General features: G+C 41.5%; 1 protein-coding gene across 8 annotated transcripts in view; it reads right to left on the minus strand.

Moving 5' to 3' along the window:
• Positions 1–11,136: 11,136 nt before the first annotated feature.
• The window catches only part of LOC126163054 (uncharacterized), an 83,816-nt gene continuing 78,841 nt past the window's right edge, over positions 11,137–16,111 (minus strand). For all 8 annotated transcript variants that reach the window (XM_049919951.1, XM_049919953.1, XM_049919952.1 and 5 more), the window contains exon 9: positions 11,137–12,050. In XM_049919951.1, coding sequence (XP_049775908.1) covers positions 11,709–12,050 — 342 coding nt within the window. In that variant the 3' untranslated portion in view covers positions 11,137–11,708. The remainder of the gene's footprint in view (positions 12,051–16,111) is intronic.

The raw sequence follows: 16,111 nt of genomic DNA on the forward strand, positions 1-16,111 counted from the left end.
TTTCATCATAAACTTGGTACGTCTTCCTGTAGAGGTTACATCCAGGTTCTCCTGCAGCTTGCATTTTTTCGTAATCAAGGCCTCACTTCTGCAGATTGCAGGTGGGTGGACATTTTTCGGCAGAGGAAGCCAATAAGTTGGTATTGGTCAGATTACCACATAGTGTGGTTCAAATGGAAGTCAGTCAAGGTGGTGTGGCAACTGTTTAGCTACACCGGGGCACAATACTCGGCTGCGAGAAGATCAGTGCTGTGGATGATGTGCACAAGGTGTATGCTGAAGCTCCCCATGTCATTCCACACAATTTTTGAATAATATTGTTACAATTCTTAACTTGGCAGCAGCATTTTAAAAATATTTTCTATATGAAAGGGTGTGGTCAAGGGCGACACCAAAGAACGTAGGTTACTTGTTATGGCAAAGTGTGTTTCCGTTAAGTTTCATGAGCTCCATGTTTGCTTGCCGTATGGAATGTACATACTTCAGTTTTACTTGTGCTGGGTTTAAGTCACCACTTTCTAAAACAGGTGGGCATAATGGCTAGATCTTTTGTGAGAATTCTCTCTGCTCGTCCAAGATCCTTGGTTCTACAAGCAAGACCAATATTGTCCGCATAGCAAAATTTTGTTGTCATGGTATTGGGGAGATGGGAGATATATAAGGTTGAATAACAGGGGGGTTAAGACAGAGCCCTGTTATAGAACATTACTTAAATTGCTCTCCTTGCTCACATTTTCTCCCAAGTAAACATGGAAATACCTATGGTATGCATGAGAAGTTACACTTTTTCAGGATCGGATTGTTTTTAGTGATTGTATATCATCCCTTCTCTCCAGATGGTGTCATATGCCACAGTTAGGCCTACAAACGTGACAGATGTCTTCATGTTTCCTTGGGAAACATGAGACTAGAAATCTACTCTGTAGGAATCAGCATGGGTTTCGAAAAAGACGGTCATGTGAAACCCAGCTCGCGCTATTCGTCCACGACACTCAGAGGGCCATAGACACGGGTTCACAGGTAGATGCCATGTTTCTTGACTTCCGTAAGGCGTTCGATACAGTTCCCCACAGTCGTTTATTGAACAAAGTAAGAGCATATGGACTATCAGACCAATTGTGTGATTGGATTGAGGAGTTCCTAGATAACAGGACGCAGCATGTTATTCTCAATGGAGAGAAGTCTTCCGAAGTAAGAGTAATTTCAGGTGTGCCGCAGGGGAGTGTCATAGGACCGTTGCTATTCACAATATACATAAATGACCTGGTGGATGACATCGGAAGTTCACTGAGGCTTTTTGCAGATGATGCTGTGGTGTATCGAGAGGTTGTAACAATGGAAAATTGTACTGAAATGCAGGAGGATCTGCAGCGAATTGACGCATGGTGCAGGGAATGGCAACTGAATCTCAATCTAGACAAGTGTAATGTGCTGCGAATACACAGAAAGATAGATCCTTTATCATTTAGCTACAAAATAGCAGGTCAGCAACTGGAAGCAGTTAATACCATAACTTATCTGGGAGTACGCATTAGGAGTGATTTAAAATGGAATGATCATATAATGTTGATTGTCGGTAAAGCAGATGCCAGACTGAGATTCATTGGAAGAATCCTAAGGAAATGCAATCCGAAAACAAAGGAAGTAGGTTACAGTACGCTTGTTTGCCCACTGCTTGAATACTGCTCAGCAGTGTGGGATCCGTACCAGATAGGGTTGATAGAAGATATAGAGAAGATCCAACGGAGAGCAGCACGCTTCATTACAGGATCATTTAGTAATCGCGAAAGCGTTACGGAGATGATAGATAAACTCCAGTGGAAGACTCTGCAGGAGAGACGCTCAGTAGCTCGGTACGGGCTTTTGTCAAAGTTTCGAGAACATACCTTCACCGAAGAGTCAAGCAGTATATTGCTCCCTCCTACGTATATCTCGCGAAGAGACCATGAGGATAAAATCAGAGAGATTAGAGCCCACACAGAGGCATACCGACAATCCTTCTTTCCACGAACAATACGAGACTGGAATAGAAGGGAGAACCGATAGAGGTACTGAAGGTACCCTCCGCCACACACCGTCAGGTGGCTTGCGGAGTATGGATGTAGATGTAGATGGAACCAGCCTGTATGAAAATTGTTAGGGCCAGTACGTCATCGCAGCAACTTCTCTGTGGCCTGAAACCCGCTTGCTCAGTTGGGATATGCTCCATAATGAAGCCACTAATTGTGTTACAGATGAGCCTCTCCAGGAAATTATAAGTACAGCTCAAAAGAGAAATTGGTCTGAAACTTCGAGGGTTGTCAGCTGGTTTACCTGGTTTCAAAAGTGCTAATTAGGCAGTGATCCACTGTCTAGGATGAAGCAGACCAGCCATTTCTTCCTACTATTACCCATGTTTATCAGAAATTACGGGTGCATATTATCCATACCAGGTGCTCTACTATGTTTAGTTTGTTTCAAGGTCTCATCCAATTCAGTCAGTGTAAATGGTGAAGAGAAATTGGATTCCTTTGGGTACTGAGCTTTTGAAGAGGTGAGTTCTTGTTTTATTTTGGAAGTATGTTGTTTATCACAGGATGATCTAGATATTTCAAATGTATGGTTAGCGATTTGGTTACCTGAAAAGTCAGGTTTGCCCACGTCTGTTGGAGGCCCCACCAAGCTTTCAGAGAAGACTCCATTCCTTTCTACTTCAATGTCTAAAGTTTATATTTTCTACCATCTCTCACCAACATACTCTTCTAGCAGCATCAAGAGTTTGGAGGAGGTCGTCTGCAATATTGCTGCCACCAGATTCGTTGTACTGTTCATAAAGTTGTTCACGATGTTCATTCCAGCCTGGTACATATGCCTTTCTGTACCCACAGTAAGAACAGCCCCAACGAATTGAGAGTAGTTCCTAGGTTCTGGCGGAATAAAGCAGTTGTATTTATCTGGTGGTCAGCAAAACTCCCCCAGTCAGCCCTGCTGAAATTCCATCTGGGTTGCGGTACAGTTCTCACTATTGGGACAGAACGTCTCATATTGAGGATTACTGGCCTGTGCTGCCTCTATGGGAAATTAGGTATGACTTATCTGGATATAGGCAGCCAGACCAGATATTGGATTTACTGGCTACAAACATGCAGACAACTCAAAATCAGTAGAATAATTCATAAATGACAACCTGAAAATTTGAGCAGGAGAGAGCAAGTACTTAGGACTGTCAATTTTCAAAAGTTACTTACTTTCTAAGAGAAATGTATTAATTGTGTAATTAATTAATTATCCAGTACTGTATATTATATTAATGATATTATAAGAAAAATTGTAAACCAGTTTTTGTGTTTTGATGAGTCTCATGTACATTGTATGTCACAAGATTATAACCTTCTATTCTGTTCTGTTGTGTGTCACTGTAGTCGGCAGTTTGTTGAGTGTTGGCAGGTAAGCACTTTTTCTTTTTCCTGAAACTGTTTGCACCTACACCGAGTATTTGTCATCTTCTGGGTAAATGTAAATGTTAATGCATTTTTGGCCTGAGGGAGGTGCTGCCATCTGGTAATGGTCGACGAAGTTGCTGTTGTGAAGCCATTACAGGCTTGTAACACCAGTTCCATCTTGTCATATTGAAAACTCTCTCCATTTTATTTGCAGTGTCCAGCTGTGAAGACAAGTCACACCTAACATTGGAAATCACACCACCTTTTACAGGAAATGGCAATTGCTAAACCAAACTTGATGCGAGGTTGTATTAGATACTTCGGATTCAGTAATGAGAGTTTGTAGGCGACACCAAAATTCTGAGGGTAATTTATCAATGATCACTTCACTGTTCAGTACCTGCATTGGTCGTGTGATATGCACACTCAACGCTGACAGTGTTGTATAATATCATTATCTAAAAGCTTTTGAGCGATTTCTGTAACGTGACTTAACGGAGAGTTTTAACTGAACTGTGTTGTTAAGTAGTCAGTCATCACCTAAACAGTGGTAATATCACAAAACCAGGAACATTATGTTCCATAGCTCGCAATGTCACAGTTTTATACAGGGTGCTACAAAAAGGTACAGCCAAACTTTCAGGAAACATTCCTCACACACAAAGAAAGAAAATATGTTATGTGGACATGTGTCCGGAAACGCTTACTTTCCATGTTAGAGCTCATTTTATTGCTTCTCTTCCAATCACATTAATCATGGAATGGAAACACACAGCAACAGAACGTACCACAGTGACTTCAAACACTTTGTTACAGGAAATGTTCAAAATGTACTCTGTTAGCGAGGATACATGCATCCACCCTCCGTCCCATGGAATCCCTGATGCGCTGATGCAGCCCTAGAGAATGGCGTATTGTATCACAGCCGTCCACAATACGAGCACGAAGAGTCTCTACATTTGGTACCGGAGTTGCGTAGACAAGAGCTTTCAAATGCCCCATAAATGAAAGTCATGAGGGTTGAGGTCAGGAGAGCGTGGAGGCCATGGAATTGGTCTGCCTCTACCCATCCATCGGTCACCGAATCTGTTGTTGAGAAGCATATGAACACTTCGACTGAAATGTGCAGGGGCTCCATCATGCATGAACCACATGTTGTGTCGTACTTGCAACGGCACATGTTCTAGCAGCACAGGTAGAGTATCCCGTATGAAATCATGCTAATGTGCTCCATTGAGCGTAGGTGGAAGAACATGGGGCCCAATCAAGACATCACCAACAATGCCTGCCCAAACGTTCACAGAAAATCTGTGTTGACGACGTGATTGCACAATTGCGTGCGGATTCTCGTCAGCCCACACATGTTGATTGTGAAAATTTACAATTTGATCACGTTGGAATGAAGCCTCATCCGTAAAGAGAACATTTGCACTGAAATGAGGATTGACACATTGTTGGTTGAACCATTCGCAGAAGTGTACCCGTGGAGGCCAATCAGCTGCTGATAGTGCCTGCACACGCTGTACATGGTACGGAAACAACTGGCTCTCCCGTAGCATTCTCCATACATTGACGTGGTCAACGTTACCTTGTACAGCAGCAACTTCTCTGACGCTGACATTAGGGTTATCGTCAACTGCACAAAGAATTGCCTTGTCCATTGCAGGTGTCCTCGTTGTTCTAGGTCTTCCCCAGTCGCGAGTCATAGGCTGAAATGTTCCGTGTTCCCTAAGACACCGATCAATTGCTGCGAACGTCTTCCTGTCGGGACACCTTCGTTCTGGAAATCTGTCTCGATACAAACGTACCGCGCCATGGCTATTGCCCCTTGCTAATCCATACATCAAATGGGCATCTGCCAACTCCGCATTTGTAAACATTGCACTGACTGCAAAACCACTTTCGTGATGAACACAAACCTGTTGATGCTACATACTGATGTGCTTGATGCTAGTACTGTAGAGCAATGAGTCGCATGTCAACACAAGCACCGAAGTCAACATTACCTTCCTTCAATTGCGCCAACTGGAGGTGAATCAAGGAAGTACAGTACATACTGACGAAACTAAAATGAGCTCTAACATGGAAATTAAGCGTTTCTGGACACATGTCCACATAACATCTTTTCTTTATTTGTGTGTGAGGAATGTTTCCTGAAAGTTTGGCTGTACCTTTTTGTAACACCTTGTATAACTGTTGCAGTTCGACAAAGTCATGTTACAGATTAAAAGACTTGTGGAACTCAAATCAGTATACATAGCCATTAGTACTTGGTTACAAGACATTTCGCCTTAACTATAGCTGCACAGAGTGATGGCATGGAGTCAATGAAGGCAGCCAAACGATGCAGGAGGATTTGCTGCCATTCTTTAATGAAATACTGCAGTAACTGGTCACAGCTGGAGAATTTTTGTTGCCTTAGACTTCGGTCGAGTGTCTTCTGCCTCCCACAGGTGTTCAATCAGATTGCGATCTGGGATTTGGCAAGGCCATGTAAGCATCCTTACTTGCATCCTTCTCAAAAAGTCTGCAATATGAACAGAAGAGTGCGTGCTTAGGATCATTGTCGTGCAGAAATTCCCTGTTTTGTCCCATTTTCTTTTTGGCATGTGTCAATATGTGCACTTTCAAGATTTCACAATACTTGAAATGATCCATAACGACTTCAGTAGGCACCAGACGGCCAACACCTAAATGAGAGAAGCATTCTCGCGCCACAAAATTCCAACCACCATGGTTAAAGCAGTTGTATTTATCTAGTGGTCAGCAAAACTCCCCCAGTCAGCCCTGCTGAAATTCCATCTGGGTTGCAATGTGTGCAATGTCCTGTCACAGAATAATCGGTGCAATATTCCTGGATGGCACGGTGACTACCAAACTATCCAAAAGTGACCCTGATTTCAACAAGATGATGTTAATGCAGGACTAAGCTCAACCCCATCAAAGCAGGAGAGTGTTTGATGTTGTGGAGGAGCACTTTAGGGACCGCATTCTCACTCTGGAGTACGCATATGCCACTGGCATGGCCCTCGATTAGTCGCCAGATTCTCCAGATCTGAACACATCGACTCCTTTTTGTGGGGCTACATTGAAGCCACGGTGTACAGCAATAACCCTAAAACCATTGCTGCACTGAAAACAGCCATTCCGTAGGTCATCGACAGCATTTATGTTCAGAGTCTTCGGCGGGTTTTGCAAAATTTCGCTATTCGTCTGCACCACATCATCGCCCATGGTGACGGGCATATTGAACATGTCATAATTCTTGAATAAAGTGTGTGCAAGCCATAGTTTTTAACTAATTTACTTCCCCTCCCTCCCTATATAGTTAAATAATTATCATCTAGTATGTTGGAGAGGACAGTTACCTCCTGTGGTGAGAGAAGAGAGTATGTGCAAATAAGCAGAATGGTTTTTAAAGGATCAATCTTTACATGTCTCATTTATTTTGTATATTCCTCATAATACTAAAATATTCATTGTAGAACAATTGTATAATACTTCATATATCACTTCATTTGTATATGCTTATGTTCAAAGTTCTACTACCTGCATTGAAGTTTGTACTTACCACCTGTTGCCTGTCTGTCTCGTGGATTGCCTGGAAGAGTTTTTTTTCCATCCTGTGGGTGTACAGTACTTTTAGGGGGAGTAGTAAAACGTAATGGATTAGCTTAGACAGCGAATTAAATGGTTTGATACCACAACTCTTAGTTCAATTAGGTCATGTAATCACCCAGATTCCAATTTACATATATAATTATAGCATAAATAAAATGTCGGTACCAGTAATCCCTACCTTGTGAATGTTATGTAATGTACAGGGTTATTACAAATGATTGAAGCGATTTCATAGATCTACAATAACTTTATTATTTGAGATATTTTCACAATGCTTTGCACACATATACAAAAACTCAAAAAGTTTTTTTTAGGGATTCACAAATGTTCGATATGTGCCCCCTTTAGTGATTCGGCAGACATCAAGCCGATAATAAAGTTCCTCCCACACTCGGCGCAGCATGTCCCCATCAATGAGTTCGAAAGCATCGTTGATGCGAGCTCGCAGTTCTGGTACGTTTCTTGGTAGAGGAGGTTTAAACACTGAATCTTTCACATAACCCCACAGAAAGAAATCGCATGGGGTTAAGTCAGGAGAGCGTGGAGGCCATGAGATGAATTGCTGATCATGATCTCCACCACGATCGATCCATCGGTTTTCCAATCTCCTGTTTAAGAAATGCCGAACATCATGATGGAAGTGCGGTGGAGCACCATCCTGTTGAAAGATGATGTCGGCGCTGTCGGTCTCCAGTTGTGGCATGAGCCAATTTTCCAGCATGTCCAGATACACGTGTCCTGTAACGTTTTTTTCGCAGAAGATAAAGGGGCCGTAAACTTTAAACCGTGAGATTGCACAAAACACGTTAACTTTTGGTGAATTGCGAATTTGCTGCACGAATGCGTGAGGATTCTCTACCGCCCAGATTCACACATTGTGTCTCTTCACTTCACCATTAAGAAAAAATGTTGCTTCATCACTGAAAACAAGTTTCGCACTGAACGCATCCTCTTCCATGAGCTGTTGCAACTGCGCCGAAAATTCAAAGCGTTAGCCTTTGTCATCGGGTGTCAGGGCTTGTAGCAATTGTAAACGGTAAGGCTTCTGCTTTAGCCTTTTCCGTAAGATTTTCCAAAGTGTCGGCTGGGCCGACCCGTTGATTTCCCCTTACAGAGGCATCCAGAAGCTTTAAACTGCGCATACCATCGCCGAATGGAGTTAGCAGTTGGTGGATCTTTGTTGAACTTCGTCCTGAAGTGTCGTTGCACTGTTATGACTGACTGATGTGAGTGCATTTCTAGCACGACCATACGCTTTCTCGGCTCCTGTCGCCATTTTGTCTCACTGCGCTCTCGAGCGCTCTGGCAGCAGAAACCTGAAGTGCGGCTTCAGCCGAACAAAACTTTATGAGTTTTTCTACGTATCTGTAGTGTGTCGTGACCATATGTCAATGAATGGAGCTACAGTGAATTTATGAAATCGCTTCAATCATTTGTAATAGTCCTGTATATGACCTTGAAACAGTCTATAGAACTCTTAATTGGTAGGAACATCTGGCACATTCAATTTTAATCAGCAGATCATGAAATTGTGTTTTTATGAATTGGGGGGGGGGACCTTCATCACCAGTAATAATGCGGCTCAACAATTCTGGATTGATTTCCGTTTGCTCTAACAGATCGGTTGCCACATTTTTCCGTGTTTCTCGCTGTTGTGGTGTGAGATTTTTGGGGACCATTTTTTGCACAAATCTTTCTCATACAAAGATCTTCAGTTATTAAGATGAACTGTTTCTCGACTGATTGCAGAAGAACTGAACATCATTTTCACGGATAATCTTCGATCAGATTGTACGAGTTCATGCACCCTGGCCAAGACGACATCCGTCCACGAGGTTGATGGTCGTTGACTGTGGTCTTCATCTTCAATATTCATTCTGCCTACACTAAACATTTTATGCCAAAGAAAAACATAACCAACTCTCCAAAAGCCTTCTGAAGCTTACCGTAAGTTGTCATCGGTCGTGTTTTCACCCAATTTAACGCAAAAAGTAATGGCATACCGTTGCGCAATATTATGCGGTTCCATTTCCGTGACTAGACACACAAATACATGTTAACTTATTACAGCACAACTCACAACTGAGACTAGAAGCAGCTTATAGACAAAGGTCGAAGATTGTGCCTATGCAAGCCTGCAGGGTTGCTACATCTTGCAAAGAAAATCAATATCATGTAAACCACATCACTGCTGAAACATAACTCACCCAGAATTAGTAAATTCTAACCTACCAGCTTTACTAACAAATATGTTGTTTCCAAAAGCCAACAATATTCATACGCAAATCTTTATATAAGTCATCTCACCCCCAAAATTCTACAGTCCTGGAGCAAGCTAGCACACAAGGAACAACTATGTAATTAGTCTGCAGCCATCATTGATATGAGCAATATCTTCAGAATTGTAGTATATTTTATAGGTTTCTTTGAGTCATACTTGGAGTAACTTTCATTCCACTTGAATCTTTGTATCAATAACATGGACATTTGTGCATTGTTGTCATGGATCTGGAAACTTAAAGAGTTAACGGGCTGTGTAAGCTACAACTATTGTGGTGATATTCTTTTGTCAGACTTCATATGTGAAGTGCACTGTAATTACCTTGTCCCTATCTTACTGCTTTGTGGGGTCTATCTGTGATATAAACTTTTATGTGAGATCTGAGACTAGTCATCATGTTTATATTAGAGGCAATAAACATAAAAAACATTCAAATATATTTAAAGCTGTGAGGGGTATGTTATTGAAGGATTCACTATAAAACCAGCTTTCAGCAATACGATGATCTTCCACCAATGATACACCTAGAGCAAACTAGAATTTGCAGGTAGGCAACCTTCACACGGCATTGTCACATACTGATGTATTCAAAACATTTTGCAAAGGTAAACCACAGAATAATTGTGACCTTTCAGGCTTTTCCGACAGATTTGTTGCACTCAGGTTGGCCACTGGATAACAGCGTGGATTTCCTGCAATATTTCATTGCTACAGCTGTTCAACATCTTCAATTAGTGGTAATTGCTGTTGAGACAAGACTGATAACAGGACAGGAGCAGGAAATATTCACAGTTGGATGAAAATGGCACTTTTAGTCTCATGCCAGGAGCTGAAGTTACATCTGCCATGAATGCGCAGTGGGCAATGACTGCGCTGTCAGACGCTCCTGTGGTTAAAAGCTGAACTAAATCTCTGAAATGTGCTGTGACTGGTCATGAACTGGAAGTTCACTTCCCACTGCAATGACCTCCTTGCTGTATTTTGGCAGCATGTCTTCAACAATAGAAAGAATCCTCAAGAGACATGAAATCATATGTAAGATGCCAATCCAGGAAACCTTATATAGGGCAGACATGTTGAACGTCCAAGAATGTTTTGTCTAACACTGCTGTCATATACACCTGGGCCAACCTGATAAATCAGCAGTAGCAGAGTACTGCCTGAACACACAGCATTGCACATTTTACGAGAAGACTGAAGTTTTATCCTCAGCGTCATCACCCTGGGTCTGTGTTTTCAAGGAGGTCATACATATCTGTATAGTGAATAATCTTATTAACAGGGATGCAGGTCTTCAATTAAGCATAATCTGGCACCAAATTGAAACAGGAGAAACAAGAATGTCCAATTCATGACTGGACACAACACACTGTAGAAAATAAATTCAGCTTTTAACCACTGGAGCATGCAGCAGCACAGTCACTGCCCACTACACACGTGCGCAAGTCCTCTCTTAGTGCCCCCTGCCAGGCGCCAGAGAGTACTGGTTTCATCCAACTGTGAGTGCCTCCATGCACATGCATATTTCTTGCTTCTGCATAGATAAATTTTGACACCGCCATAATCAGTCCCATTCTGCAGCAGTAATAAGACTAACTACCACCACCTGAAGATATCTAAAAGTTGTATTTACAAAATATTATGGAAACTGTACAATATTATCCAGTGGCAAACTCAAGACATATATTTACAAAAAAATAATTCTAGAAACTCATTTCGGTTTTCTACAGACAGGTTTGCCAAGTGATAACTATAAGAAACAGACACAGGGAAAAAGAATGGGAATAAATTATTATTGTTTAAATATTCATGTAGTACACATTTCATCTGTTTATTTGCATTACAGCACAAATGGCACTACAGCTTACTGTACAATGCACACTGCAGCATACACCATCTTGATGCTTCTTACATTGAGTCAAACCTTGGGAATAATGAGTCACTGATAGTTTCATGTTTACACATTCCACTGCGAGTAAATGTATCCAAATATATACAGAATAGAATCACAGCTTTTCATTTATCTAATGACAAAGACATAATATCCAAAGGCAGCAGCACTTCCTCGATATTTCTTCAAAAGAAATGAACACACAAACTATTGATTTTTTTTAATATCAATGGATATGGGTAAAATTTCATACTGTCTGCAGATAGTAAAACATATTACATATCTTTTTCACTTAGATGTCACTCAATGGCCACATGCTAAACCAAGCACACTGCATTAAATGACAGCTCTTAACTGTAAAAAATCCAATTCAAAATCTTACAGCTACCTGTACAAAATGTAAAGACAAAAACGAGATAAATTTAAATTATGAACAAACAGTTTTTACAGTTGTTGCTCTGATTTACATCAGTGCTCAGTGCTCAAAGAAGCTTTAATGGTCTCTGGAAGTAATTGCATGACAGCCTTTCCTGTATGGATACCAGTGACCACGATATCTAAGCATCAGGTCCAAATTTCTTTCTCGGATTTCATGGAACAAATCTTCAATATCTCTCTCATTTAGTCCAGTCCACATCTGGAGTTCACCTAGGAACCTGAGTTCTGGGCAGGAGTTTATCATCAACTGAACAGCATTGACAGTGAAGCTACACTCTGAATTCATGAGAAACACGCGCAATTTTTCTGGGACAGAATTATCTGCTAATGCCTGTGCAATTACCATGTCATCAAACACATCTGGTGTATCCCCAACAGCATCTTCTTCTAATGTCAGCTTCGATGAATAACAAAATATAAAAGTATCATATTATTTACAGAATCAATAACTTAGTTTTAATAAAAGGAGGAAGTATTTACTTAATATAAAAAAACTACATTAAAACAACTTCTATGTAATATGTTCTGAATTGCATAATTAAGTAAGCAAGTGAAATGCAAATACCTTGAAGAATAAAGAAGATGGTGTGAGGACTAAACTGAATGTTGATATAAACATTCTATGTGAAAAAAATTATGCCAAACTTTTGAGACTAAATTGTCCTTTTTGTTAAATTACAAAGTACAAGTGTGTATGTGTGGTGAACTCAGCAAATGATAATTCTCAGAAACCACAGGATACAGGCATATCTGACAGATGCCAGTGCACCAGATTTTGATAAGAGACATACCATTTAACAGGTCTAGAAAACAGTAAGAATGATGAGCAAATTAAAAGTAAGGTCATATGAAACTGCAAAATAAAAATATGTTTTTTTAAAAAAGTTCTTTTACTGTCTGAAGGCAGAGATGTAAACTGAAGTCATCATTAAGAAATTTGAGCTGTTACTAAACAATTGGCCTTAAGAATACTCCTTAAATTCTCGTGACCTGCAATCTTTCAAACAATGAAGGAAGTTAATGTTCTGCTGAAACTACGGAAAGACCCCTGACTATAGGCATCTGTCTCAGTTTTGACAATTTTTAGGATCCTTTTAAGAGAGAGATGCAACATTCTCAACTTACAGTAGGCATTCAGAAATGGTAACTGCTGTACGCTACTGTTTTCCAACTTGCTTATTTTAGGTGGAAATGAGTAAAATACACTCCTGGAAATTGAAATAAGAACACCGTGAATTCATTGTCCCAGGAAGGGGAAACTTTATTGACACATTCCTGGGGTCAGATACATCACATGATCACACTGACAGAACCACAGGCACATAGACACAGGCAACAGCGCATGCACAATGTCGGCACTAGTACAGTGTATACCCACCTTTCGCAGCAATGCAGGTTGCTATTCTCCCATGGAGACGATCGTAGAGATGCTGGATGTAGTCCTGTGGAACGGCTTGCCATGCCATTTCCACCTGGCGCCTCAGTTGGACCAGCGTTCGTGCTGGACGTGCAGACCGCGTGAGACGACGCTTCATCCAGTCCCAAACATGCTCAATGGGGGACAGATCCGGAGATCGTGCTGGCCAGGGTAGTTGACTTACACCTTCTAGAGCACGTTGGGTGGCACGGGATACATGCGGACGTGCATTGTCCTGTTGGAACAGCAAGTTCCCTCGCCGGTCTAGGAATGGTAGAACGATGGGTTCGATGACGGTTTGGATGTACCGTGCACTATTCAGTGTCCCCTCGACGATCACCAGTGGTGTACGGCCAGTGTAGGAGATCGCTCCCCACACCATGATGCCGGGTGTTGGCCCTGTGTGCCTCGGTCGTATGCAGTCCTGATTGTGGCGCTCACCTGCACGGCACCAAACACGCATACGACCATCATTGGCACCAAGGCAGAAGCGACTCTCATCGCTGAAGACGACACGTCTCCATTCGTCCCTCCATTCACGCCTGTCGCGACACCACTGGAGGCGGGCTGCACGATGTTGGGGCGTGAGCGGAAGACGGCCTAACGGTGTGCGGGACCGTAGCCCAGCTTCATGGAGACGGTTGCGAATGGTCCTCGCCGATACCCCAGGAGCAACAGTGTCCCTAATTTGCTGGGAAGTGGCGGTGCGGTCCCCTACGGCACTGCGTAGGATCCTACGGTCTTGGCGTGCATCCGTGCGTCGCTGCGGTCCGGTCCCAGCTCGACGGGCACGTGCACCTTCCGCCGACCACTGGCGACAACATCGATGTACTGTGGAGACCTCACGCCCCACGTGTTGAGCAATTCGGCGGTACGTCCACCCGGCCTCCCGCATGTGCACTATACGCCCTCGCTCAAAGTCCGTCAACTGCACATACGGTTCACGTCCACGCTGTCGCGGCATGCTACCAGTGTTAAAGACTGCGATGGAGCTCCGTATGCCACGGCAAACTGGCTGACACTGACGGTGGCGGTGCACAAATGCTGCACAGCTAGCGCCATTCGACGGCCAACACCGCGGTTCCTGGTGTGTCCGCTGTGCCGTGCGTGTGATCATTGCTTGTACAGCCCTCTCGCAGTGTCCGGAGCAAGTATGGTGGGTCTGACACACCGGTGTCAATGTGTTCTTTTTTCCATTTCCAGGAGTGTATTTAAGAATGAGTGGGGAAGAAGATAATGCAGGACAATTTTTCCAAGGTAAGCAAATAAGAGGAAACTACATGCTTTAGAAATAAATACAGTACGAGTCAAAAAGGACTTAATAAATTTCGATATCCTTCCAAATTTGTAGAGATAACTTACAGAATCAGTAGATGCATCATTTTGTAGCAGACAACCCCAAGTTTGATTCATATAATGCATCAGTATCCAATTCCACCACCAAGAGTGCCAGCATAGAGCATAGCTAAAATGGTACTTTCACTGGTGCAGAGTGTCCTCACTGTGTGTTTTGTATTGGATATGCTTGAAAACTTTTTAATTTTACAGATCGATGAAGAGGACTGAGATGGGATGGTTTATTACTAGCAAGATGTGGTGCACCACCTCATTTCCTCACAGAGGTTCGAAGTTTCTTCTACAACCACTTCCCAGTTTGTGGATTGGTCATGAAGGGCAAATCACGTGGCCATGTCGCTCCCCAGACTTGACATCACTGTATTTATTTCTCTGGGGTGTCATTAAGACTGTGTGTATGTTCCTCCCCTACCAACAATTTAGTCAACCTGAAAAAATTGAAACTATGTTGCCTTTGCACGAGTTATGCCAGATTTGCTGCAAAGAGTGTGGGAAGAAATTTATTACTGGTGGAATGTTTGTTGCATCGCAAATGGTAGTCACATTGAACCAAAATGACGCTTGGTGCTTTTATGTGAAACTTTAGATTGTTTGCTGCAAAATAGCACATCTACCAATTCTGTAAGTTATCTCAATAAATTCCTATATCATTCCAAATTTGTAAAGTCCTTTTTGACTCGCCCTGTACAGAAAGTCACAAGAGCTTATGTCCTCAAGTTTCCATGTAACAAATCTTAACATACAACTGAACATAGCCAGCTCCTAAAAATTATACTAATGCAAAGAAACTAGGAATTACCATAGTATAACACAGTTCACATTAAAATCTACATCAGTGTATGTCCATGAACAAAAGAGCAGGCACTTCTAGCACAAATATTCACCAATAATTTCACAGATACTCTAAAATCAAAGAAAGCTTATCCAAATGAATGAAATTAAAATTCCTTGTGAAAGTGAGGCAGAAAATGTAATGCTAATGAATATTTAGATACTAATAATCAGAGAACGGCATTTTTCAAACAAATATGACTGTCAGATACAGTACATATGAAGACAAAATGTAGACATTATAAATGTGTTTTACATAACTATGCACCATCTGCAAACCGCCTTACAGTGTGCAACGAAATAGGAAACATAGCAAGATGAGTAACTAAGGTTTTTTTTTCATTTTATATCTAATTCAGATGCATAGTAAAATGTAATACCTATAGGAAAATTTCAAATTGTTATTTAAGCAAAATGTAATTTAAATTTATAGTTCAATTATCTATATTTATTTTGCTGATCATAGCAATGCAACTAGTTTTACTAGTCGCCTGTTCAATGAAAAGTTATTTTAACTACAATTACAACAATGTCATCTAACAGGAAAACGTTTTGAGCTAATGGGCAGCATTAGAAATATTCACATCATTCAGTCGGAAGCAGACATTCTCTTTCCAAGAATGTATTTTAAATTATTTGAAACTAATTAACTTCTCAATAACTGGAACTGAAACTGAAAGTTCAGACACTCATAATTTTGACTTCTTATTTTGTCCCAATGCTTACAAGATTCAGAACTTTAACGCTGTACTTTTGTTGCTATATTTTTCTGTATCAGGTGATACCTCTTACTAATTAATCCATTAATTAAGTGTGAATTATTTAGAATCATAAAAGATTGATTTCAAGAAGGA

Source organism: Schistocerca cancellata, chromosome 2 (assembly GCF_023864275.1).
Source record: "Schistocerca cancellata isolate TAMUIC-IGC-003103 chromosome 2, iqSchCanc2.1, whole genome shotgun sequence".
Lineage (NCBI taxonomy): Eukaryota > Metazoa > Arthropoda > Insecta > Orthoptera > Acrididae > Schistocerca > Schistocerca cancellata.